Genomic DNA, 27,574 nt, shown 5'->3' on the forward strand with positions numbered 1-27,574 from the left:
CTAGTTTTCCTCCTGGACATAATTAGAATTTCATTCTTAATGGGCAATCCACACAGAAGTCTCTAGTAAGATTTGTGGCAAGACAGTGCCACAAATGGACAGACGTTTCCCTTTTAGGATGAATATTTTACCACAGTAGGGGCTAAATACCAGGAACAAAGTGCAAGGTTGGAACTTTCTTTCCATCAGATACATAGTACTGTGGTGTTTTGTTGCCACTCTTTTCCGCTTGTGTTCAGTTATCTGCAGAATCTTTCCCTTCTCTAGAGTATGACTTTGGTCAGATGACTTCACCTGATTCCACCTGAAGGCATTGCCTGGCCTGCTGCATTTCTTTGACTCCAACTTTGGCCAAATGGATGAAGATCTTAATTGATTACCACATTCATCTGAGCGGACTTGGGGGTAGTGGTTTCAGCCAGGCTGTAAGACACGGGGCTTGTCTCTGTTTGCTATTGTGATCAACATGGGCATTTTAGAAGAGAAACCCAGAGACAAATAGGAATGAGAAGTTACCCAATTATAGTGATTAAATGATAAAGGATGCTCTTTGGGAGGGACATTTTAACCAAAGTTGCACAACAGCTAGTGTCAGTCACCCTCCTAGTAGTTTTAAAAATTTGTCATTTTTGAGTCCCCTCAGCATCAATGAGAATGAGTAAGTCTTACTGGGTGGATGACTTGTGAGGTTTGGTTTCCTTTGCAAGTAACTGTAGTCTTCTCTTCTTGAAAACTGACCAAAGTATCCCCTTTAATCCTAATTAATCAACTTGGAGCCCCTTTAACAAAGGTTGTTGGTAAGCAAAGGAAAGTGATATACCAGTCTCTGAAACCAGACATTTGCAAGAGTATAAGTCAGCATGTTAAACATGCTGAAGTAGACTTTTACTAAAGTACCCCATTAGAGACGAGGGTGAAGTGACCCTAAGAGGGTAAATTTGTACTTACTTTGGAGACTATTGCCTAATGTATATAGCTTTGTTTATAGTATATCAGGATAACCAATTAGACAGTAAAAAGCCTATCTAAAAATGAAATAATATTAAATAACCACCCAGAGCTTAGAGAAGATATTTAAAATTCATAAGCCAGTAAGAGGTATAAATTAGTACAGTTGTAATTTTATATCCCCTAACCTAAATTTTTATTTGAAAACAGATGGGGGTAGGGTGGGAGAGGGAGGAACCTGGCTACAGTAGCACCACAATTTGGGTGAGCAACTTAACATGTTTGACATGTGGCAGAGCTCTTAATCAACCAATACCTCAGTATGCTCCTTACCAAAAAAAAAAAAAAAAAAAAAAAAAAAAATTTCCATGATTAAATACATTTGGAAATGCTGGGAAATTATGCACATTATTAGCATATTAAAGTCTATAAGAATATCTGTAGTAAGAAACCTTTAAATCTGAACACAGAGCATCTCATACCTAATTCATCTTACAGTCCATTTGTTCTAGAATGCCTGTTAACACTGGGGAGAACTGGGATGCGTTTCAGGAAAGTACTGTGTGGAGAAGTGCTTCTCAAATTCATTAGCCCATTAATGAAATCATGCAGTGATTTAGCAAACATTTTTTGTTTTTAAGTAGGCTCTGCATCCAACGTGGGAATTGAACTCACGACCCTGATATCAAGAGTCACATGCTCTCCAACTGAGCCAGCCAGGCGTGCCTGGCAAACATTTTTGAAGTGCTTATTGTCAGCCACTGTTCTAGGCACTAAGGATACAACAGTGATAAATGACAATATTCAGACCAGGGCTAATCCATGATGGAGTTTTCACTGTCAAAATGAAAAAGTTAAGAGCCATCTAGAGATATTTTTTTTTATAACATTAGATGTATTTAATTTAAAGGACTATTCTTATTTTGAGATTATGCCCTTTTTCTTTTTTTCTTTTGGTCCTAACATGCCTTTTTAAAAAATGAATACAGGTATTAGTACATGATACAGCCACCTCCCCTCCACCCCCCGACTTTAAATTGACTTAATTACATAAAAAGTTGACTATTTCATGTCATTTCCCAACATTTTGTTGGAAACTTTACTACCTCATGAAACCCAAAAAGCCTACATTCTTCATCTGGGGAATTCGCCCATCTGTGTACCTGATTATACACAGATGTTAAACATCTGAATCCTGCCTTCTGTGGTTTTCTGCTAATTGTTTTAATGCTCCTAAAACCACTTTGTGGTTGTCTTCAAAAGCTGGAAGTGAAGTGGAAAGATTCAAAGTCTGGCACAGAACAAATCATGTGCCTAAAATAGAGGTGTAGACGACTAAGAGATCACTCTTCTATTTATGTGGTAATCTTGTTTCTTTATGATTTATGCTTGCAAATATTTCTTGACCAGGGAAATGGTTTTTAAAGGACATACCAAGAGTGGAGAAATTTTTCTTTTCTTTTTTCTTTTTCCTTTTTTTTTTTTTTTTTTAGAAGTGCTTCATAGAGTGAATACAAGTATAGAGGCTTTATAACATAATGCCTGCTTTCAACCTATGATATCAATTTCCACTGGTTTTTAAGAGTTTGGGTGTTTTTTGTATTGTGCAGTGTTCATCGATTTTGTCTTGTAACAGGTTCAGAAGAAGAACCCAGTCCTGTCTTGAAAACTTTGGAAAAGAGTGCTACTAGGAAAATGCCTTCCAAAAGTCTAGAAGACATTTCATCAGATTCACCAAGTGAGAAAATTTGCCCCACTGTTCATGCCCCAGTCTGAGCTTAAAAATGCTTATGTGCTCTTCTGTGGCCTCACTGCATGCTTGTTGTGCACTGAAGCCCCTAAAGGGGGCGTTAACAGATGAGAATAACCTTTCCAAAGTGAGCAGAGTGGCTGGAACTTTTAAAATAGCGCATGAAGTTTGGTTACTACACACTAGGTTTCCTTGAATTGAAGAATCCAAGTTTGAGTGTTTATTCAAGTACAGTGAGTTTTAAAAGATTGGGGTAGCTAGTGGTTCTAATAGTAATAGCTAAGATTTACTAAGCACTGTGTACCAAGACTTGGCTAAACATTTCACATGCATTATCTCATTTAACTGGCATAAGCAACCCTATGAGGATGAATTGTTATTCCCATTTTAGAGATGAGGAAAATGAAGCTCAGAGAGGTAAAGTAAATTGCTTAGTGTCCTGCAACAGAACTGTGATTCAGAATTAACAGACTAATACCAAGAGTAGTTATGAAGTGACCATGTTATATGTGACAGTGATGGATGTCTGATGAATTTTACATGATATAGAGATGAATGAGTCCCTAGCTTCAGGGACTGTCCTCTTTTATTCCTTCTTTTCACATATTTCTTTTGGATACTGGAACTATAAGCCCAAAGACTATCTGGCCTGCAATACTTTAGGCACACTGTTCCTGCCCCCACCCCCCCCAACTGCTCCTTTAATTGGTGAAGGACTTCTTGAGTACTAACATGAAGGATAATATCTATAGGGACTTGTGAGCCACACAAGTGAACTTAGAAATCATGACTTCTAGGGGGTTTGTTCTTAATTGTTTTTAAACTAAGATGCACCCCTGGGAGTGCAGAGGGTCATGAGAAAATTTATTGAATGAAAGTTAACCACTGCCAAACTCATATGATTGAAAGTTGACCATTCTCATGTTTAGAATATGCTTTAGGCACCTGCAATTGAAACTAAAAAGTCTGAATTTAAAAAGGAAAAGGAAAAATCCATTAAATAATTCCTGAAAATCAGAGATTCTCAGGACTCTGAAGACAGTATTCCCAATTTAGGCAGTTCTATCCCCACTGGAGATCTTAGAATCTCGGGGTTAGAAGTGACCTTGAAGGTCACCCATTTTACACTCCTCCCCACCATGCAGGAATTTTCTATAAAGCCTCCTCAACAGGTGGCCAACCCCCTACATCCGCCTGAATGCTCCCACAGAAAGGGAGTCCAGTCCTTTGTTGGACCGCTCTAATTGTTCTTCCTGATGTTGGCGATGGGTCCTGAAAACAAAAACAAAAACAAAAAACTCAGCAACAATTGTCCAGTTTGACAAACCTCTTGCCTGTGAAGCATGGGGATATTTCCATGGTGCAGCTTTAAAGTACTTAGGAATGTGTAGGGTTAAAAAAAAAAATCACCATCAGCTGACGGGTATTCCTGCATGCTCCCTTCCAAATACCGATACCCACTCTCACACTAGCCTGCCAAGATTCCACTTAGCAGCTGGTCCCCAGTTACATCTCTTCAGTTGACTTCCCAAGCAAGGCTCCCAGAGGCTTACACAAGTGATGATGCATGCACAGAAATATTTGTTAATGACCATGGGTTTGAGAAGGTGTTAGTCATGGCTAGCATCTTACCCTTTCCAGAAGAATAGAGAGGCTGTTGCAGCCCTGTGTTTTCTTCTGCCTCTGGCCGATTGCTTGCTCTTAGCTAACCCACTAACCCTTGGGAGTCCGTGTGCAGCAGTGTGCTGATGTAAGCTGCATCGGGGCTGAAATGGGAGCTCCCGCTATGGCACTGGTTCAAGTAGCTAATCTAAAGAGAAAGTATTTTGGGGAAGACATCTTGGTTGCACCCCTCACTGCATCTTGACTAATTGCTTCCAACTCCGGGGGCTTCCAGGGGCAGTCTCATTGTTCTCTCTCGCCAAGGGTCAGCCGTGTTAACCATTTGTTAATTTCTCCTGAACAGATCAAGCAAAAGTAGATAATCTGCCAGAAGAATTAGTACGTAGTGCTGAAGATGGTAAATATCTTTACGTATTTGCATGTCTGTCTGGGGCGGTTTGGGCAGTCACCGGGATGCAGCTGTTGGATAAATAGAAGAACGTCATTTGCCACTATGTGATGAATGGTGCCTAAGTTATTATAAAATGGTTCTGACTCGGTGCATTTAATACTAACTATTTGTATTCTCAAGGCTTCTGCTGGTGATACCTTTGTGAGGATCTCATCAGAGACCCTTGGCAAGCGAGGGTTTCTATAAATAGGAAATTGTATTTCTATTGGTATGAGCTGATTTTTGCTGCTCTGACTTGCAAAACTCCTTGCGAGGGCAGGAAGCATCGGGTGGGTTCCTGGGTTAAGTTATTCCTGTATTGGATTCGCACATCTCAGCATTTGGATCTCTCTGGCATAGCTGGTAAAGCTTTAACTTCAAAGGAAAGAGTCCCAGAACCAGAGTCAGGATCCTCCTTGGGTAATTTAAATAGCTAAATATAGACTGAGGTAAAATTTAACTGGTTCTGAATATTCAGGAGCCAGAAGATTTTGAACTTTGTCAATGGATTATTACTGGGTTCAGTTATAAAATGCATAGGGTAATAGTGCCTTTGGGGGGAAGGGATGGAAATGAGTCTGATCTTTATATTTTATAGCTCAGCATTTATGCAAATATATAGTTTACATTTGTATACTGGAATTGTGTTTTCTAAATTGCCTTTACTATAATACAAAAAATGTGTATTAACTGAGTTTTCCATATAAAATGCAGCATCAGAGCTCCTCAAAGGTCATTCCTTACTTTTATGTCATAGTTTTATCTTTGTCATTTTATGTTTACAACTTGATGGAAGTAGGCGGGGCGGGGATTTTCATGGTCCTTTACTGATAAGAAAAGCTCAGAGAAATTAGGTGCCTTTCTAAGATCCTATAGCTGGTTGGTCAGTGGAGGGAGGTGGCAGCTAGAATCTCAGCTTCATTGCTCCTAGTGCAGTGCTCTTTGCATTTCCCAAGCTATGTGTGGCTCAGTGAATTAGAGAAAAGATGCCAAGCATCTCCTGTGCTGGATGTTGGATTTTTAGTTGAACAGGAGACCCTAAAGCGGCTAATGAAGAGTTACTCTGGGGATCAGATGAAAGCAAGCTAAAAACCCATCAGATGTATTCTTCAGTCTCTGTTGTGAAACTGACATTTAAGTTTTACTTTCATGTCTCTTTAATCCTTCTGTTAAAATGGTATTTATTCTCAATGTTGCTCTTCTGAGTAGATCAAAAAGCAGATCAGGAACCAGATACAAATGAATGCATACAAGGAAGTGAGTAGCAGGATCTTTCTCACAAATGACTAAATGTTGCCACTTTACATGGTGTTAAATATACTGAAATAACTAACACTATTAATAACACAGTATTTATTATTGGTACTAAACTCTTGCAGCTTATAAAACTATTTCATTCTGGCAAGCGTTTTATTAAAAACATTTTACTGCTGTCAGTGTTGAAAGATTAATTCATGGTTCCACTGAGGAAGAGTTATGTACTTAAACAATTTTTATATAGACACACACACACACATATGTGTGTGTGTGTGTATTTTATATATAAATATATACATGTATGTTATTGCTGAGAATTGTTATACTTTTGTACATCTCTCTGCTCTTTGAGTCTTGGCTTAAAATGAAGTTGGCACCTTGTCTTATCACTTGACTTTTATGTTTGCAGTATATGGTCTTGAGTATTGGATCTCTTGTGGCCTTTACACAAGACTGTAGACATGACACAATTTATGAGTTATTTAGACATAAGAAAGAATTGTACTTTTACAAGTATGTGGTATGGTTGTATATGCCTCTCTCCATATCTATGGAAGCAAATTTTATTATGTCCAGGGTTTAAGCTCTGGGGTTCAAAACTGGACTCAGTATATATTCAATATATAAAGCAAGTGAACATCTGAGTTTTAAGAAGTAAGTGTATACTTGTGGTGGCTAATGTCCATCAGCTAATTAATATCCACCACGAATCAAAAGTAATGATGTACTCTTTTCTGTTCAATTTTAAGATTGATGTACTTAAAACTCTGACTACTGTCTCAAGGACAAATAGCACATTCAAAGGGAGTTTGTGGGGCCTTGCAAAGGATGCAGATAATGCGTGTGTGTCTTCTAAGCTTCTCGCTTTCAGTCAGTTTCATAATGCTAGGTGCTGGAGGTATGAAGACAATGATACACATGTCTGCCCTCAGGAGTCTACAAGATTTTTATTGACAGTTTGCCAACAGTCTGGATGTGCTAATAAGTCTTAATGAGAACAGCAGCTAACTGAAGGAGCCATTCGATAGAGAAACAAAGTGCTGATGCTAGAAGGCAGTGACATCTAGTCTGAAATCTGAAACTTTGCTCATAAGGTCATGCCAGAGAGGAAGGTGTTGAGCTCTGGCACATGACCTGGCAAAAGGACACTCCAGGCTTCAGATCTTAGTGCGTGTTCTCTGTCCAGCTGCTGCAGAGGAAACAAAATTCCTGCCCCTTGGGGGTGTTGGATAAAGAGATTTCTCCAGTTGCTTTTGAACTGGAAGATACTTAGGTATGGTCATCTTGTTTTATATTGTTACGTTTTGTTCAACAGTTAGCAGAGGAGTGAAAACAGTAACATGGACATATATGCCAATGTACCTGTGTCTTCATTCATGACCCAGCTTAGTTAGGTCAAGCCACGAAGGCTAGTCATGTGCTGAATTCTGGATGTATTGATTTCTCTCTTATTTTATATTATCCAAGATGACTTTAATGTCTGGGCTGAGACTATTGCTTTTCTCCAGTGGAGACTGTATTCTTACCAAAAAACAAAATGAAATACATGATCAAAAACATAAATAACTAAAGCCTAATAAATGTAAAACTGACTACATTTGAGGAGCAGATGTAGATTTTGCAAATAATGGGAAGCAAGCAGTATTACATAAGTTTTGTGTACTCATTGGGCTGTGCTGTGCCCTCACAGGACCTAGTCTTACACCACTTCAGTGTAAGTCACCTGAATATGCACACATACATATTATTGTTTAGTGGGAAGCAATTAAAGAAGGTATCATTTCATGAGTCACCGTAAAATGTGTTTTGATACATTTGTGAGCCAAAGGCTAGATGAGAACTATGTGAATAAGAAAATATTTAATATATATAGTTCAGTTTTCAGTTCTCCTTCATTAGATTTCTTTTAACCAAACATGAATTTAGCTAATGCTTAGGGCTGAATTTGAGCCTTTTGAGTTATATATAGAAATATAATTTGATTTTTATCTATTTTCCTGGTATCTCTTTCACTGCTAAAACCAAGTCAGTATATTTGTAGCACATCGAATAGGTAATTTAAGGATTATCAGACAATATTTACTTTTTTAGCAAATAATTATATATAGAGTATACTATGTGCCAGGCACTATTCTAAGGGCCTTGAAACATGTTAACTCATATAATATGCAAGCTCTGATTCACTGTAAGAAAAGCTTAGACACTAATTCTTTTTTTTTTTTTTTTTTTTTTTTTTTTAGTTTATTTTTTGAGAGAGCACACATGAGAGAGAAGGGGCCAGGGAGAGAGAGAGGGAGAGAGAGACAGACAGAGAGAGAGGGAGAGACAGGTAGAATCCCAAGCAGACTCTTCACTGTCAGAAGGGAGTGGGGGCTTGAACTCACAAACTTCAAGATCATCACCTGAGCCAAAATTAAGAATTGGATGCTTAACCACCTGAGCCACCCAGGTGCCCCAGACACTAATTCTTAAAGAAGGAAATAGGTTTCTAACTAGAATTACACAAATGAGGAATAAAATTCATCATCTCATTGTGACTTCCATGTATATACTTACTGTATCAAAGGGTATCTAAATTAAGGTGTCTAAATAATAAGTCTAAACAATTTGTTTAAAAAAATAGTTTGGAATCATAGTCTTTCATAATTCTGAGTGAGAAACACTATCAGAGAAGTGATCCTCATAATCACTGAACAAACAAGCCTTCTCTTAGACGCTCAGTAGCCAGGACACTTTTATGATTGAGTTGTGTACGGAGATCCTTGCTGTCCAATGAAATAGTTTTTCAGCCTGCAGCATGTTTTAAAAATACATCTCAAGGAGATGAACCAAGAAATCACACATCGTGTGGTTCAAATCTCTGATGTGAAAAATAAGTTAAAACTGATTCACAATGTCTCTATGTTTTAATAAATATAATTCAACTCCAGCTCCAGATTAATAAAAATGAACAGTTTGTAAATTAATTCTTATTTTCAATTGGTTCATCTCCTTGCTAGTTCTCTCTATATAATTTATGAAAACTGCATGTTGCTTATCTTAGGATCCTGTGCATGTGAACTACTGTGCCTTTAACCTTTTTATAAAAATATCTCATTCATAGATGAAAGAAAAGTGTGTTTTCAACTTATGCTTTATGTTTGTCCAAAATTGTAAGGATAATTTTGAATGGAAATGCTGCTGTTTAGTTTCCACAGTGCCTTCACAACCTGATAATCAGTTTTCCCACCCTGACAAACTCAAAAGGATGAGCAAGTCTGTTCCAGCATTTCTCCAAGATGAGGCAAGTTTGTTTTTTGTAATTTCAGAAAAAATGGAACCAAATCGGTGAATTTGTTCTGCCAAGGTTGGTGTGTTTTTATTCAGCTGTGGCAGAGACCAAAGAGGTCAGTAGGACTGACCCATGAACTTTCCTGTCAATAAAGGTAGTGTTGTTGATCCTGGAACGAGGCATGACATGTCTCATTTGACTCAAACGGCAACTCATTTTGGTGGTGAAGTCAAATTGCGTTGATTTTGGAATATGACTTTTGTTTCAAAGTGGGTACAAAATAAGAAACCCCTACAGAAATACGCTGGTGTGAAATAACCACTCTTTAGTTTACAGTAGAGTTGATTTGTGAAAGCTTAGTCTGGGTAGCATGACTAGCTTGAAAGCATTTGGTAAAGTAATAGAGTGACAATTTTACAGCAGACTTTAAGGATGTCTCCTGGGCATAGACAATTTGTGTACATTATCTCATTTATTCCTCCAACAAGCCTAGAAGGCGGGCACCATCATTATCCCCAGACTTTACAGGTCAGGAAACACCATGAAAGGTAAATAACATCACTCATCTAGAAAAGAGTTGAACCAGGACTGGAGCCCAGATCCGATTATCATGGTTAGCCATTATGCCTAGTGCCTCAGGTCAGAACAGGACTATTATCTGCTATTCCCTGAATACTTTGTAAATACCAGGCACTTAATATTCATTCTGATATCTAACTGTCACTAACTAAATGTGGTAGGTACATAAAACAGGAAAGTGCCTGAGATGTTAAATAACTTTCCCCAAATCCAACAGCTGCTAAAAAGTAGACCTAGGACTTTAACTTAGGTCCTTTGACTTAATTAAGATTCCATGTTCTGGGTTGGGGGATGGGTTAAAGAGGTGATAGGGATTAAGGAGTGCACATGTCATGATGAGCACTGGGTTGTATGGAATTATTGAATCACTATATTGTACACCTGAAACTAATATAACACTGTAAGTTAACTAGAATTAAAATAGAAACTTAAAAATCCGCCCCCCCCCCAAAAAAAAAAAACAAAACATAAAAGATTCTGTGTTCTTGCAGCCAGGTAGTTAGGAGCTTGGAGTCAGACACTCCTACTTCTGGCTGTGCTACAAATTTGCTGTGTGACTATGGGCAAGTTTCTTACTTTCCCTGTGTCTGGTTTCCTAGTACCTACCTGATTAGGTTGTGAGGAGTCAGTGAGATAATGGAGGGAAAACACAGGGCATCGTGCCTGACACATAGTGAATGCCCAGTAAACATTAACTGTTACTATTTGCAGTTCGGGTCTGATTTTTGATGGTAAAATAAAAAGCTTTATCCTCAAGCATTCTCTTAGTAGATGAAATATGAGGAAAGTTCTAGACAGCATATAAATTACATATCTCTTGCCTGACCTCCTGGCCTTCCCTTTGTCTATTCTTGGGCCTTAGATGAACTGTATCTGCAAATGTTCACCCCTGCGTATGCATAACAGCCCACATTATAGTTCCTTTGAAAAGAATCACTCATTCTTTGAAACTAAATCATTAGTTGGAAGCCACTGGTAGGCACCTCATGGAGTTCCTGTGGTTTTATACCTTTGTAAACAGGCTTTGGTCTTGGTTGGTCATATGAATAAGCTATATAATAACTGAAGAGGCAAGTGATACCAGTTCTGGTTTTTCATTCTCCTCCTTCACTTTTAATGTGCTGCCTCATAGCTCCACACAAAGGAGAGTCCAAGTCATTTGAGTTTGTACATCAGAGATGCCAAATTAAGCTGTATAATTTTGTCTTTCAAAGCACATGGGTCGGACTAAATGTTAAAGGAAGTGGACATGAAACCAGGCCGTGTGCCTTTGTCCATTAGCCCTTTGAGGCTTAGTTTAACATCAGTCACATTTGTTGAGTACATGCTATGTGAAAATTGGTGTTCCAGGTCAATAAGACAGGATCCCATCCTTCATGAATTCACTAGTGACCTGATATACTAGGTAGACCATAGTGCATGCGATAATAGAGGGAGATGGACCGTAAGCATGTGGGGGGAGGGTGTGACAACGGAGACATTTAAAAGGTATGGTGTTTTGTTGTTTTTTTTTAAATCCTTGAGGGAGGATTTTTTTCTTATCCATATAAGTCATAAATTTTGTTTTTCTTTAACTCCTTAACTCTGCATTTGAATTGGCATCTGTTATATTGATACATAATTGCATGGCCCCAGAATATGTTGGCATGAACTAACTACTCCATACAGATGTTTCCCTAACTCCACTGAACTGCTCCATAAACTCTCTAACCCCAAAAGGAACACATTCTGAATCATGAATTTTTAAAGGTACTGTCTGATAAACTTTAGCTCTGAATATAATAAAATTTATTATTGCCACTTTTTTTTTTTCTTGACCCAGGTAAATATTTCCTGGGACATATTTAAAATAATACTTTAAAAAATTGTTAAAATCTAATGTGGGTAGAATTTAATACATGTTAATAAATGTAATTTAATATATACTTCCCTATAGCAATAAAAAGATAAGCACAATAGCACTATGAAAATACATAAGAGGTGGTTTAGAATTCTTAAATATGTATATATATAAGTTCTAGTTGAAACAGATCAAACTAGCATTTATTTTTCTAGTTTAATAGTGTCTCAAGTAAAAGATTTGAATTTTAGGGAAGACAGGCTATGTTAATAATGAGGAATTACACACGACATTTTATGTTTTGATAGTAAGTCTTAGACCTTTTATTGTGTGGGTAAAGTTAACTTCTCATATCTATCAATAAAGTTCCCCAAGTAACCTAAATACATATACTAAGACAGTAACAAGAAAGCTCACAGTAATGCTGCCTTCTGTAGCACTATGGGCCCACCTTGTAGGTGAAAAAAAAAAAATCACTTTGTTATTTTGGTAGCAAAGCACTGCTCTCCTCCTTAGGTGAGGTCCAAGATAGACCACCCATTTCATCCTGAATCCCATTCCCTGGTGATTAGCACGAGTGTCTTTTGACCTTCAGAAATGTTGACAGATCCCTGGGATACCGAGATATCATATTTTTCTAAATTGAGATTCTGATCTTCACTCATCCTGAATTTAAATTTTGTGTATATTATATGATGTTTTGTAGAGTGATGACAGAGAAACAGATACAGCATCAGAAAGCAGTTACCAGCTCAGCAGACACAAGAAGAGCCCAAGCTCTTTAACCAATCTTAGCAGCTCCTCTGGCATGACGTCCCTGTCTTCTGTATGTAAACAAAGGCTCCGTGTTAATATCTCTCTGCTTCTGTGAACCTTGCTCTGCCGTGCTCCTTCTTACTATAAAATGGCTCCCATTGTATTCCCAGATTCCAAGGGCACTAGCTTTTTCTCTAACCCACAATTAGCTTCTGGCTAGCTAAATCTTTGTTTTTCTTTTTTTAAGCATAAAAAGAGTTCACATCCATTATAAATGAATATGTTTTTTGGGATGTAAGCACTTTAGAAATAGCCTAAATTACCAACAAGATGAACCGCTGCATTTTTCTCTGCAACAAATGGGGTAACTATTGTTAAGTTCTGCTTATATTAGATATGTTTTATACTCTCTTTGCAGGTTTAGAATTGTATCTCTCTTTTAGCAAACCTGATGAATAAAGGTACTGATTCACATAAAAGAATAGGATTTCTTTGCTTTACAGAAGGATTTAGAACAGGGTTTTAAAAGGAAATCTACTTAAGTGTATTCAGGTTGGCTTTAGAAAATTTGACTTTACCTAGAACTTCTTTTATAAAGTGAGATCAGTCATCGTGCATGTAGTATGTGTGTAGAAATATATATATGTAAATATATCCACATACACTTACCAAATAGTTCTCTGATATACATAAACATGCACATATCTCAACAGGTATGCTAATCAAATGACAAAGCTGTACTTAAATTCTTACTCGCCTCCCATTTCTCAAACTTTAAAAAAAAAATCTGTTTAAATTGAATTTCTGCTGATAACAATCAAATGTATGGCCTTGGGAAGGCTTTCAACTGCCTTCATCAATCATCCATTCTCTACCCTTCCTGACCTCTAAAGGCGTGTGGCCCAGTAAGCATTTTCCTAGATTTAGTGGATGAGTAACATAGTAAAATTCCTTTTTAGTGCCTTGGAAATTTGATAGAGCAATGTGTCACTGTGATTTGTGTGCCTGGGGTTTCTCACATCCTCTTTCTTTAATGTCTTAAATACTAAGCATGCCTAAAAATGGAACTTTGAATGCCCCCCACCATAAAAATCCCCCTGCTTTGAAATGAGCCAGTATCTAAATAACTTTGCATTTCACTTTTCATCTGTATCTTTTAGAGGCATTTTTTTTTTACACACTAGTTATGCCGTATATTACGTCAGGTTGTCTGTGTTGGCCTGTCTTTATGCCATATTTTATTAATCGCCTTAAGTGCAAACTAGAGAAATAATGGCAAGCGAAGATTATATTCATGATCCTTGTATTGGATTTGTGAAAGAGATAGAAACAAACACTGTGTGTTTCGGATGCTTTCAGGTGAGCGGCAGTGTGATGAGTGTTTACAGTGGAGACTTTGGCAATCTGGAAGTGAAAGGAAATATTCAGTTTGCAATCGACTATGTGGACTCATTGAAGGAGTTGCATGTCTTTGTGGCCCAGTGTAAAGACTTAGCAGCAGCAGATGTTAAAAAACAGCGCTCAGACCCGTAAGTACAATTTGAAGTAACTGTTTTCTCTTAGTTATTCGTAATCTTGCAGAAACTGGCCAAGAAAGAAATTGAAGGGAGGATATGTGTGTGACTGCATCAAAAAGAAATGTTTGACAAGAAAAGTTTGGGGGAAGTGCTGTTTTATTTACTTTATAAATTCATGTGCCAAAGTTATTAAACTATAAAAATGTCAGAGAAGCACAAAATATTTCGAGTTGGAAGGGACCTTTGAGGCCATCTTGTCCCATTCATTCTTTTAACAGATAAGGAAATTAAGGCCAGAAAAGATAAGTGACCTATTTACATAAATTCAGAGAGTCAGCAGCAAAACTGGGAATAAGGGCTTAAACCCTAATCTGTTCCCATGACTCTCAAACTTCTCTAAAGTTAGGGACATGTAGAGGCATACTTCAGAATGTTCAGTGGTGCAGGAACAGTTAAGATTCTAGACTGAGGTAGATTCTAAATTTAACTTCTATTTTACAGAAGAACTTTAGGGGGAATTACCAGCTCGTCTTTTAAATCAGAGGCTTAATTGATACTTCAGTTTATTTGCAAAAATTGAGTACATTCCTCACTTATCCTTATGCAGAAGTCAGATTCTTAATTATTTTGCTGGCATAAGCCTAATCCTTCGTGCTTTTATTATAAAAACAATTGGGGCCAGTATACTTTTTTCCCACATTGAATGTGGCTTGATTAGTTTGGTGCTAAGAGTAATTTTCGTTTTCAAAAGGCAGTAACAAAACTTTTTTTAAAAAATTCTGTAAGCACCAGTCTTTTCTTAATCGGAAACAAGCCAGTAAAATTAAGCACTACATTAGAGATCTGTCCCCCACCACCCTCCATATCAGATAAGGCCAAAGAAAAAAGGAGTTCAGGAAATATCCTTTAAAAAATTTTTAAACAATCATAAAATGATCAATTCTGCTGCAATGTGTTTAAACGTTTAAGTATAAAAGACATTAGTGAGAACATTCATTTACTTATCACTTTTCTGAGTGTCATGAATTATTTCTGTCAATTACCAATGCATTTTTCAAAGTAGAAATAGAAACATGACTTTTATTTTCTCTGACCTTCTTGTCTTTCCGCTTCTCTTTTTAGATATGTAAAGGCCTATCTGTTACCAGACAAGGGCAAAATGGGCAAGAAGAAAACACTTGTAGTGAAGAAGACCTTGAATCCTGTGTATAATGAGATACTGCGGGTATCTATGAACTCTCTGTCTAGGAAAATCCTAAATGATGATGTGTCACTGTGATTATGTGTAAATAGCCATGTTGTCTAAAATTTTTTTAATGTGTGTTTATTTTTGAGAGAGAGGGACAAAGAGACAGAGTGTGAGCGGGGGAGGGGCAGAGAGAGCAGGAGACACAGAATCCGAAGCAGGCTCCAGGCTGTCAGCTGTCAGCACAGGGCCCAACTCGGGGCTCCAACTCACTGAGATCATGACCTGAACCAAAGTCCAGCGCTTAACCAACTGAGCCACCCAGGTGCCCCTAAATAGCCACGTCTTCTTGGGTAGTATCTCTACAAGTAAAGTCAGTCACGGGGAGAGAAAAAGGGAAGGAATAAACATTTTCTGACAAACTGCCTTGCATGAGACCATACACCTTGAATGTTGTTTGCGTTTTGTCATGCATTCTCTACATAGGCCACCAGGAGGATACTGCCTGCACCTCACAGATGAAGCAGGTGAAGCTTAGAGAAACAAAGGAAATTGCTCAAAGATACACAGCTGACAGAATTGAGCATCGTAAAAATGATTTACCAAGAGCATAATTCTGATCATGTTATTTCTCTGCTTAAAATCTTTTAGGATTCCCATTACCCTTAGCGGCAAGTCCATCCTTCTTAACATGTCACCAGTCCCTCCACAACCCAGGCTCCAGCCTCCTCTTTTCAATTTCAGAGTCTTTGTTCAGGTCACCCCGATTCCTTTCTGTTCTTTGGAGGAACTGACTACATTTTCTCACACTGCCGGACTTCCTGTTCCATCTGGCCAGAGTGCTCTTTCCCACATTCTATCCCTAACTACCTCCTACAGCCTTAAATGCCTCTTCCTATGAGAGGCTGTCCTTAACCCATCAGGCCACCTTGCGGTCTGCTGCCTCAGTCACCTTGTTCTATATTAGGCTTTGTTAACACTCAGCACTTGAACTACTAGCCTCATTGTCTGCTTTCCCATTAAACTGTGAGTTCCAGGAGGGCAAGGTCCAACTCTGTGCCATTTATCAACTGTGTGCGTTTGGGCAAATGACTGAACCTGTCTGTGCTTCATATCTGCCAAAGGGAGACAATAAGAGTACCTAACTACTTCAGTAGGTGTGAACATTAAAAGAATTAATATATGCAAAGTGATTAGTATGTATTAAACACATGTTGACTCAATACAGTGTCTGGATAAGTACTCAAAAAATGTTTATTGGAAGGATAGATGAATAGACAGATGAATAGAAAGTATACCTGCCTCAAATACCCATATTTCCCCCTACCCCAGACTGTATAATGTTGTCTTAGTCATGATAATTTGAAACTGGAAACAGAAGAAGTGTCATTCATTCCCTTTTTCTGAAAGGCTGTCCAACTATTTGATTATCCTCTGAGGAAAGAAGCAGAATTAAATTAATTTTCAGTCATCCATGGGTCAATTTTTTATAGATTTTCTGTAGCCAGTTTTTAATTACAGTTTGACTGTGATATACCTCCATACCCTAGCTGTTTCTAGGTCAACTACTTCAACCCTATACTCAGGAAAAGCCACCTAATTTAAATAGTAAATTCAGAGAAAGACCAGCCTGCTACAACCAAAATGGACATTCAAGTAGTACATCATAAAACCAAATAGAGATTATTTTTAGGTCAGAAGTACTATTATCCCTCCCATAATTATATACAATCTAGGATTGATTGCATCTTAGATGAAAAACTGTTAGGATGCCAGATATTTTCCACTTAACCATATGAATCAGGAAAAAGGAATTTAATTGAAAAGTACCGTGTCATTGCAGGATATCTATAGTGGGAGATGTTGTGTGTAAATGGGGGCAAGTGGTATATAGGAATTTTCTGTACTTTCTGTTCAGTTTTGCTGGAAATCTACGACTGCTCTAAAAAATAGAGTCTATTAGAAAAAAAATACCTTGTCCTTAGGTAGAAAACAGACCACAGGATTAAACTTCACTAGCATTTTGAGACTGAATTGGACTTATGTTATATCTAGTTTGAACAAAAAAACATCCAGTAAAAAATGAATAATTGGCTTTCGTTTTTAGAAAGCTATTACTGGCTATGATATTTGAACTGTGGTTTGCTTTTCCAGAAGCAGAAAGAAAATCAGCTTTTGTGAAAGATGGATTTAGCTCTTTGAAACAAGACACTTAGAATAAGATGACTTTGCAATATCTTTGAGACTTGAAACCTAGCAGATGAGAAAACTTGATCTGTACAGATGACTTTTCTCTTTATCTCTGTGTCATAACTTTGGCATAAAATAGTATTATTCACCACTTTAATTTCCTTCTTTGATCTGCAGTATAAAGTCGAAAAGCAAATCTTAAAAACACAAAAGCTGAACCTGTCCGTTTGGCATCGAGATACATTTAAGCGCAATAGTTTTCTAGGGGAAGTAGAACTTGACTTGGAAACTTGGGACTGGGACAACAAACAGAATAAACAACTGAAGTGGTACCCTCTGAAGCGAAAGGTAAGTTCTGACGTTTTTGGTTTGTTGGTTGGTTTGGTGCCTGGCATGTAGGAGAAAGCTACTATAAACTGCATTTTAATTAATAACGGTTATCCCTTGTTTGGGATCATTATATCTTTTCACTCTGTCCAATATGTCTCTTATGCCCTTTTAGTGTATTTTCTGTTCTTTTTTTTTTTTCTCCTCTCCAGAATTCAGGCTGGCTAGTTTTTGCTAACTTGTCTTTCCATTCAATAATTTTCTTATCTGCTATGTCTAAAACACCCATCTTACAGGTTCTCAATCATTATATTTTTCAGATTTATATTTTCATTTGATTTTTCATAGACCACTTCTCTCCTAAAATTCTCTATCTTAACATTATCCTCATGACCATATTAATCAAAGTTATTTAAAATATATATCTGAAAACCCAATATCCTAAACATTTGTATGTCTCTTTTATCTAATTTTTTATCTTAGTTTGGTCATTTGGTCCTTTGTCCTGGTATGCCTGTTCATTTATTATTGTAGGCTAGGCATTGTATATGAGAGTTCTAAGGATACTTTGAGAGGATTTACTTTTGTTTCTGACACACAGAGTGGGGACAGAACACTTTAATCTGAGAACAAACTGACTAGAAGCTGGGTTTCAGTTTTCATGTGGTCTCATGTAGTTTTTGTTTGCTCAAATTCCTAGGCTATGGCCCTTCAGGGATTCCAAGTGAAAGCCTAGGGAAGTAGTTATCAGATTTTAGCATGCATCCCATTCACGTGAAGTACTTATTATAATACAGATTTCTGGGCCCTATTCCCAGGGTTTCTGATTTAGTAACATCTGGGCCCAAGTTTCTAGCCATGGCTGGTTGCTGATACAGCGCCTTGCCTGGGGACCATACTTTGACAACCACTGATCTAGAGTATGTCTAAGGCTATTCCTTTCTATTATGCTCTAGTTTGGCACTACTTAAAAATCAGCTGATGCCTCAAAGTGAAAAGCAACGAATGTCAGACTCAAAGATGTTCTCCATTTGAGTCATGATAATAATTCATTAATTCCTTCAAATAAATTTGTTTAATCCAGTTTTTTTTTATTGCTCCCAGTGTGAGGGTTGGTATGATCTCAGCTGGAAGTGATGAATATCAATAGTAGAAATCATTGTTTAGCATCTCCATATTAAACCACTTATGCTTAAGAAATGGTTCCCAAATATTGCATCAAAATCACCTGGAACACTGATGTCTAGTCTTACCCAAGACTCACTGGGTGTGAATTCCTTAGAAGATGTCAAAAGCTTTTCATTTTAAACTAACCCTTAGGTTTCTGATGCATAGCTATGTTTTGGCAATAAGGCTCTAAAGGACCAGAATTTGAAAGTGAAACCAGCTCTCTTATACTTGAAAATAATAGATACACATTTTAAAATTATTGTCCAGTCTTTGTTATTCTTACAGACGTCAAACCATGTGATCTGAAATGATCAGGTTAATGCAGCTTTGGAAATGTAATGTTTGGCTTTTCTTCCCCCAGACTTTCCCCACACTCTTCTTACTCAAAGAAAGAGTAACTCAAATAAATAGTTTTATGTCTGACTGGGTGACCAACAAAATTTATGTGCTTTTATAAAAACCAAAGCATCCCAGAACATTTCTTCTCTGTCCAAGAAAGCCATTCTGATTTCTTTACTATCTCTGAGACTAAAGGCCTTGAGATATTTTCTGGGTACCAAGCAAGTCTTTCCAAGATACACAGTATGGCTTTCCCAGATATAAAAGCAAGAGTTTAGCTTTGATGGAAATGTTAATTCAGGGCACTCATGGGTGATACATACTCACAGAAACGGGCATTTGTTGTCCTATAACACAATATCAACAGAGTAAAATAGTTTGTGTCTCACACTTACTGACAGTGTCCTTCATTTTCCAGACAGCACCAGTTGCCCTTGAAGCAGAAAACAGAGGTGAAATGAAGTTAGCTCTCCAGTATGTTCCAGATCCAATTCCTGGTATGTAATGATTTTCCATACAGATTTATGTCCTTTCCCGATCCCTTCCCTCTCCAAGGATTTCTTTGAACTCTGTGATATTTTCAAAGGTGAAACCCTAGGCAAAATTATTAACTTAGTAATTATATGGACCAGATGAGTCAATTTATAGTTGATAATTCTTTATTGTGGTAAAAACACATAATATAAAATTTATCATCTTAACCATTTTGAAGTGTACCTTTTGTAGGATTAAGCATATTCACATTGTTATAAAGCAGATCTCTAGACCTTTTTTCATCTTGCATATCTGAAACTCTGTACCCTTTAAACTTCAGCCTCACTATGTCCTTCTCCCAGCCCCTGATAACCACCATTCTACCTTCTGGTTCCATGGAAAAAAAAATGTTCAGTTTCCAAAATTCTCTAGTTTACAATCCTTGTTTGAATTATCACCTCACTCTCCAAAAGTTTTTCTTTTTTTTTTTTTTTATTGTTCCCAGTGTGAGGGTTGGTATGATCTCAGCTGGAAGTGATGAATATCAATAGTAGAAATCATTGTTTAGCATCTCCGTAATAAATCACTTATGCTTAAGAAATGGTTCCCAAATATTGCATCAAAATCACCTAGAGCACTGATTTCTAGTCTTACCCAAGACTTACTGGGTGTATCTGCACAGTGTGGATGGCCTTTCCCGTATTCAGAATGGAGCCTGGGTGTTCCTCACAGGCAAGAATTAGACAAATTCATATGGAGCCCTTAGGAAGTAAGAGTGTATTGGTTCCCCATTCTTAAGGTCTCAGCAGGACTGAAAGCTTTTTCCTCAAGATTCCTAATTGCATCCTTGATGTTAGGGCCTCAGGTCTCCAGCCCAGTTAAGGAGCAAGAGACTAGCAAGAAATGAATGCCTGCCATTTATTTCCTAAGCAAGTTCCCCAAGTTTTTCTCCTTAAGAATCTGTATAAATGTTATGACTGAAATCAGAGGTTGCAACTCAACTGCTTTCAGTAACCAGGCTGTGAAACCAGTGGCATGAAAGAAATCTTGGATGGTAAGGGCAGTGATTGAACTAGAAAAAGCATTCTAATTCGGTTAAAAAAAAGAAAAAAAGAATTGGAGGGCAAGTAAAAGATATCTTTAGGTCCATATGGCTGCCAAACCACCATTTTGTTACTTCTGGATCTTCCTAAAAGGCAGATTTTTAAAATATATAATTTCTATCCTATCATTTATGGTCCACATGCATAGAAATTCTGCCAGTCTGTTTTCCACCACTATCATTTCTTGGTGGGAGCAGGGGGCAAAGGAGAGGATGTTTTGTGATGGGCTCCACCTTGTCTGATTTTTTGTTCATGTAGTTTCTCTTCTCTGGAGTGGCTTCCTCTCTCAACCTATCCAAGTCTTAGATGAGGCCCCATCTTCTCCATAAAGCTTTTCCTGGCTATATGCATTCACCCTCGTTGAGCACATCATCACCTAGAACACTATAGTTATAACTTGGCATTTCATTCTGTGTTACATTTTTATAGTTTTTATTTGAATTACTCTTTTTAAGTGTAAACATTTCCCGAGGACATAGATTTCTTATGTTCCTTGCATCCAATGATATTACTAGCATAGGGCTGAGCATATAATAAATGCTCATTAAATTCCTGTTGGTTAATTAGGTTAACCCATTCAGAAAAATATGGTAGTGGTCCTCTGTCCATGTGCACCCAGCCTAGCCAACAACTAAAGAGTAAGCCAACTTCTCAGAATTCCTTGACCATAACCCTAGTTATTATGTGTGTACGCAATATTGTCACAAAGTGTGTAACCACATTTAACAAGAAAAGTGGCTGTACTTAGCCAGTACCTGTTTTGGTTACTTTATACTCATTATGTTTCAAATGCCTCCCATTAACAATATTTGAAAGGAATATGCATTTCACTGAGGTGTTTTGAATATAACTGTAAATGGATGATTTACATACCTGATCTCTATAATTTATCTTGAAACAAGCCAAACCCAGAAATAATGATAGTACTCTGCACTTGGAATCAATATGAATTATTTGCATAGAGTTATCTGAGCTCAGTGCAGCCAGACTAGGGAAGATTTAGTTAAGAATGTATAAATTTAGCCAATTAGGATCATATCATCAAGCTCTAGCTAGCATCACTGTTCCAGACTGCATCTTTGGATGCAGTATTGCCAAGAGAGGAATGGCAGTGAAATTTTCTTTTCTGCCCTTTTTCAATTATAGGTAAAAAGCTTCCTACAACTGGAGAAGTGCACATCTGGGTGAAGGAATGTCTCGATCTACCTCTGCTAAGGGGCAACCATCTAAATTCTTTTGTTAAATGGTAACAGCATTGATAACTCTGCCTCTCTCATCTCTGCCATAGCCCAGACTTTGCTGGTTGGTTTCAAGTCTCCATACCTGTGGTGCTGAAACTCATCATTCATGGTTTGAATGAAATAACTTAGGACAATGGCAACACATTCTGGAAGGACCTGTGATATGAACCCCTAATTTGAATTTTTAAGTGGCAAACTTTTTTCTCTGTTATATATATAAATGCCTGGCATCAAGTCAGCAGTGTCTAAACAGCTATTAGTGTGCTCTCTTAGCCCCCCTGACTGATTTTATCTATACCTATTCTTTCAGAAGACCAGTTGTAGCTGTTTAAGTTTATATGACATTATTTGTGACTTTCTCTCTATATATTATTCATAGATGTCAGCTGGTAAGATTTTTCAGCTCAGGGCAGTCTCTCATTCTGAGACAACTTTCAGACCTTCTTATATTTATAAGAGGTATGGTAGGTTAAAAACAGAAAAGAGATAGGGGCGCCTGGGTGGCTCAGTCGGTTAAGCGGCCGACTTCGGCTCAGGTCATGATCTCACAGTCTGTGGGTTCGAGCCCCGCATCGGGCTCTGTGCTGACAGCTCAGAGCCTGGAGCCTGCTTCCGATTCTGTGTCTCCCCCTCTCTCTGACCCTCCCCCGTTCATGCTCCGTCTCTCTCTGTCTCAAAAATAAATAAATGTTAAAAAAAAATTAAAAAAAAAAAAAACCAGAAAAGAGATAATCAGGACTAGATCATATTTCCAAATTATAAAGGAATCCTCAAGCAATTGCTACCATGTTAAGCACTTACTAATTGAAAGCACTGAACTAAGTTGTTTCCTTCATATGTAATTATAACATTAACCTTACGAATTAGGTATCACCATTCTCATTTTAAAGATGAAGCAAGTGAGAGATTAAGTGACTTTTCCTACAATACACAACCAATAAATGGCAGAGTCAGGATTCAAAGCAAGTCTGGTCCACTGTAATGAAGAGTAATGAAGAGTACCTCCAGCAGGATGCTGCCACCACTGCCACCACCACCATGACCACCCCCACCATGACCACCACAACCACCATCACCACCCCCATCATCATCGCCATCACCACCATAACAACCACCACCATCCCCACCACCACCATGACTACTACCACCATCCCCATAACATTCTCCAACACCACCGCCACTACCATCACCACCATGACCACCCCCACCATGACCACCACAACCACCATCACCACCCCATCATCATCGCCATCACCACCATAACAACCACCACCATCCCCACCACCACCATGACCACTACCACCATCCCCATAACATTCTCCAACACCACCGCCACTACCATCACCACCATGACCACCCCCACCATCACCACCACAACCACCATCACCACCCCCATCATCATCGCCATCACCACCATAACAACCACCACCATCCCCACCACCACCATGACCACTACCACCATCCCCATAACATTCTCCAACACCACCGCCACTACCATCACCACCATGACTACCCCCACCATGACCACCACAACCACCATCACCACCCCCATCATCATCGCCATCACCACCATAACAACCACCACCATCCCCACCACCACCATGACCACTACCACCATCCCCATAACATTCTCCAACACCACCGCCACTACCATCACCACCATGACCACCCCCACCATGACCACCACAACCACCATCACCACCCCCATCATCATCGCCATCACCACCATGACAACCACCACCATCCTCACCACCACCATGACCACTACCACCATCCCCATAATATTCTCCAACACCACCGCCACTACCATCACCACCATGACCACCCCCACCATGACCACCACAACCACCATCACCATCCCCATCATCATCGCCATCACTACCATGACCACCACCACCACTACCACCACCATGACAACCACCACCATCCTCACCACCACCATGACCACTACCACCATCCCCATAACATTCTCCAACACCACCGCCACTACCATCACCACCATGACTACCCCCACCATGACCACCACAACCACCATCACCACCCCCATCATCATCGCCATCACCACCATAACAACCACCACCATCCCCACCACCACCATGACCACTACCACCATCCCCATAACATTCTCCAACACCACCGCCACTACCATCACCACCATGACCACCCCCACCATGACCACCACAACCACCATCACCACCCCCATCATCGCCATCACCACCATGACAACCACCACCATCCTCACCACCACCATGACCACTACCACCATCCCCATAATATTCTCCAACACCACCGCCACTACCATCACCACCATGACCACCCCCACCATGACCACCACAACCACCATCACCATCGCCATGACCACCATGACCACCACCACCACGACAACCACCACGACAACCACCACCACCCCCATCCTTACCACCATCACCATCACCATCACCACCACCACCACCACCACCACCACCACCATGACCACCACCAATCATCCCCACCGCCACCATCACCATCGCCACCACCACTGCCTCTCTACACTCTTTTTCTTCTTCTATATCCTTCTGCCAGTCTTCACTAGCTGTGTTGAAGTACACTTAAGGTGTAAATGTTCACCGTCTTAGTAAAATGCTTTCACAATGATTTCTTTTGTAGTATCATCCTTCCAGATACAAGTAGGAAAAGTCGCCAAAAGACAAGAGCTGTAGGGAAAACCACCAACCCTGTCTTCAACCACACCATGGTGTATGATGGTTTCAGGCCTGAAGATCTGACAGAAGCCTGTGTAGAGCTTACTGTCTGGGACCATTACAAATTAACCAACCAGTTTTTGGGTGGTCTTCGGATTGGCTTTGGAACAGGTAATGTCTGTTACGTTTTTAATTCTCTATGAGCCAAGTGCTTCTGGAGACAGTAGAGGTTTGTCTGCTTGTTGCTTTACTTCTTCCTTATGAAAACAGATATTCTATTTCTGTTAAGTGTAATGAAATGAATGAATGAAGGAATGTCAGGCTTTATGCCAAGGGCTCTAGATATGAAGACTAACAGGATGTAGTGTCTGTCCACACAGAGCTTAAGTTACAGTATGTGGGGGGATACAGAAAATCCTTCATCACTACTCTTCCCTGAAAAATATTTATATCCTTTTATGACAAAAAGGATGCTTTAAATAATGATAGCAATTAACATTTGTGGAGCAGTAGTCACTGTACTGAGTGCTTTGATTATATTATTTCATTTAATCCTCACAGAAATTCTATGAGTCGTTACTATGTTATCTCCAGAGGAACTGATGTTCTAAGAAATGAAGTAACAGCTAATAGGCATCAGAGCCAAGATTCAAAGTCGAGTCTCTTAGACACAAAACCCCAAACCACACTTCCTTAGAGATTATCTAGTGTCACCTCCATCCCAGTGCCAGGCCTCTTCCCTACTACCCCACTATGTCCCTGACAGATTGTCAGCTAGCTCAGGTGACTAAACAGCTCTTTCTTTGATTGAGCCCCAGAGTTGCCCTCCTGATGATATTAAAATGCTTCCTAGCTGTATTCCACTGGTGATTATAATGAGGGAATGACCTTCCTTGCTGCCTCTAATGAACAATTCCTTTCTAAATGCAAAGCTTCCTTTCTCTGCCCCCCCCCCCCCACCAGGTAAAAGCTATGGCACTGAAGTGGATTGGATGGACTCTACTTCAGAGGAAGTTGCTCTCTGGGAAAAGATGGTGAATTCCCCCAACACTTGGATTGAAGCAACCTTGCCTCTCAGAATGCTATTAATTGCCAAGATTTCAAAATGAACTCAACATCGACTGGCTCCTCCACTAAAAACCACTAAGCAGGTGGAATCTGATCTTGAAAATCTGACTGTGTGGACAGAGTTCTCACCTGCTACCTATTTCCACTAACGGATGCCACACAGCATGTTCAAGTCAACCTGCATGTGCTTCTTTGGTTACAAGGCCCAAGAGATTTAAATGATAATAAACAGTCTAACTTATTTGTGCCCTCAACATCAAAGAAGATATTTGAGAAAGCTAGCAAAATCAAATGGTACTGAGGCTTCAGAGAAAACGCTATCAAAAAATATTAAATATGGGGTGGTGTTAACGAGCAACATTTTCTAGTTTGCTGTTGTGTGTTTCACACCACAATTTTGTGCGACGGTTTGGAGGGCCTGCTTCTCAGTGGTTGAAAACCCTTGCAGGAACTGAAAATGTATAGTTTTTGTAAAAGAGGGACAGAAAAACACTCCTATAAGAAGTGGGGGGGGGAGGGAGAATATCAGTGATGATAAAGAATTTGACCATAAGAAAACGATATACTCTATAAACTCTATTATGATATGGAATTCCGTGTTAGGGAATTGAGACTGAATTTGTTGCATGTATTTCTTTCTGCCTTTGAAACTGCTTTCCACCCGGCCCCCAATGTCAAAGTCTCAGATGTGCTTTGGTGCCACCTCCTGGCTCATAGGTGGAATTCAGTTTTTGGCTTAATTTTCTCCCAAGCTCTCAACCCTGTATTTTGTCATAGACTATGTGAAAAAACCAAAAACCTTGCATATATAAGATTCTGGTTTTCCTGTAACTCTACTATATGAAATTAGCATGAGAGTGGTCACAGGCATGTTTTGCAACAAAGTTTTAATTAGAATGTAAATTGTTAAACTTTGCTTCCTATGTATAATTTTCATACAGTATTTTGTAAAAACCCTTAGAAGAAATTATGATATGATTTAATTGTGTTGTCAAGTTAAATAGACTTCTTATTTTAAATGAGATACTTCATGTTAGAAGTCCTAAAATCTTAAATTCCCAGCAAGGCTAAAGAATTGGTAAGCTAATATTTCTCGAGTCTTTACTGTAACTCTGGACATCATTTCCTCTGAGTGAGATGCTTTGACCACGTTGTTGAAAGTGGAAGTTTTTCTTTTAAAGAAGTAGTTGAAAAGCATTGAAGATATGTTAATATTTATTTTTGAAAAGTTTTCCACAGAGACATTTTTTGGGTCATTTTAGGATATAAAGCATGACTCCTCCTTAGGACCCAACTTGCTTGCCTTTCTCAAAACAAGCACTGTAGGTTAGGCGGGGTCTGGATGGTCAGGAGTGTGAAACCTTACGACAGGTGTCTAGGAAACATCACTGAAAATGACTAGTGTGCTTGTCTCCTCTGAACAGATGTTAGAACCTCTATCCACTTGAAACACGTGAGAAACTTCTGCCCAGTAAGAGCGGCTAACTTAGAACCCCCTTCCCGTGGTCTCTCAAGGTCTTTTAGCGAGATGTGTAGTCTAGCTCTATTTCCTGATCCTGCTCTGACCACAAGGAGGGGCACGAGCTGAGTGGAGGCGCAGCTAGCTCCCAGGTCGAAAGTACAGATCCTGTTCCAGCTCCTGCCACTTCACGGGGCCAGCTCTTTCTCAGCCCTTCTTTCAGTTGCCTGCTCAGCCACCTCCCAGCAGCCAGCAGCTCTGAAACACTGTGATTGGTCCTAGTGTCTCCCCATCTAGGACTGGGACTGCCTGCCTCCTCCTATTCTCAGATCCCTGACCTGCAAAACACCAGAGTGGTCAGTAGA

The 27,574-nt window shown here is 39.1% G+C and overlaps 1 protein-coding gene across 22 annotated transcripts in view; it reads left to right on the forward strand.

Moving 5' to 3' along the window:
* SYTL2 (synaptotagmin like 2) overlaps positions 1-26,772 on the forward strand; it is a 153,470-nt gene extending 126,698 nt beyond the window's left edge. For 13 of the 22 annotated variants that reach the window (XM_058687589.1, XM_058687587.1, XM_058687584.1 and 10 more), the window contains 12 exons: positions 2,585-2,686; positions 4,665-4,718; positions 5,961-6,008; positions 9,197-9,291; positions 12,405-12,524; positions 13,814-13,983; positions 15,094-15,196; positions 17,525-17,695; positions 19,602-19,680; positions 21,907-22,006; positions 24,648-24,853; positions 25,646-26,772. In XM_058687589.1, the coding sequence (XP_058543572.1) occupies positions 2,585-2,686; positions 4,665-4,718; positions 5,961-6,008; positions 9,197-9,291; positions 12,405-12,524; positions 13,814-13,983; positions 15,094-15,196; positions 17,525-17,695; positions 19,602-19,680; positions 21,907-22,006; positions 24,648-24,853; positions 25,646-25,791 (1,394 nt within the window). In that variant the 3' untranslated portion in view covers positions 25,792-26,772. The other 9 variants (XM_058687593.1, XM_058687598.1, XM_058687601.1 and 6 more) reach the window with 6 other exon arrangements.
* The last annotated feature ends 802 nt before the right edge of the window (positions 26,773-27,574 follow it).

The sequence above is a fragment of the Neofelis nebulosa genome, chromosome 10 (genome assembly GCF_028018385.1).
Source record: "Neofelis nebulosa isolate mNeoNeb1 chromosome 10, mNeoNeb1.pri, whole genome shotgun sequence".
Taxonomy (NCBI): domain Eukaryota; kingdom Metazoa; phylum Chordata; class Mammalia; order Carnivora; family Felidae; genus Neofelis; species Neofelis nebulosa.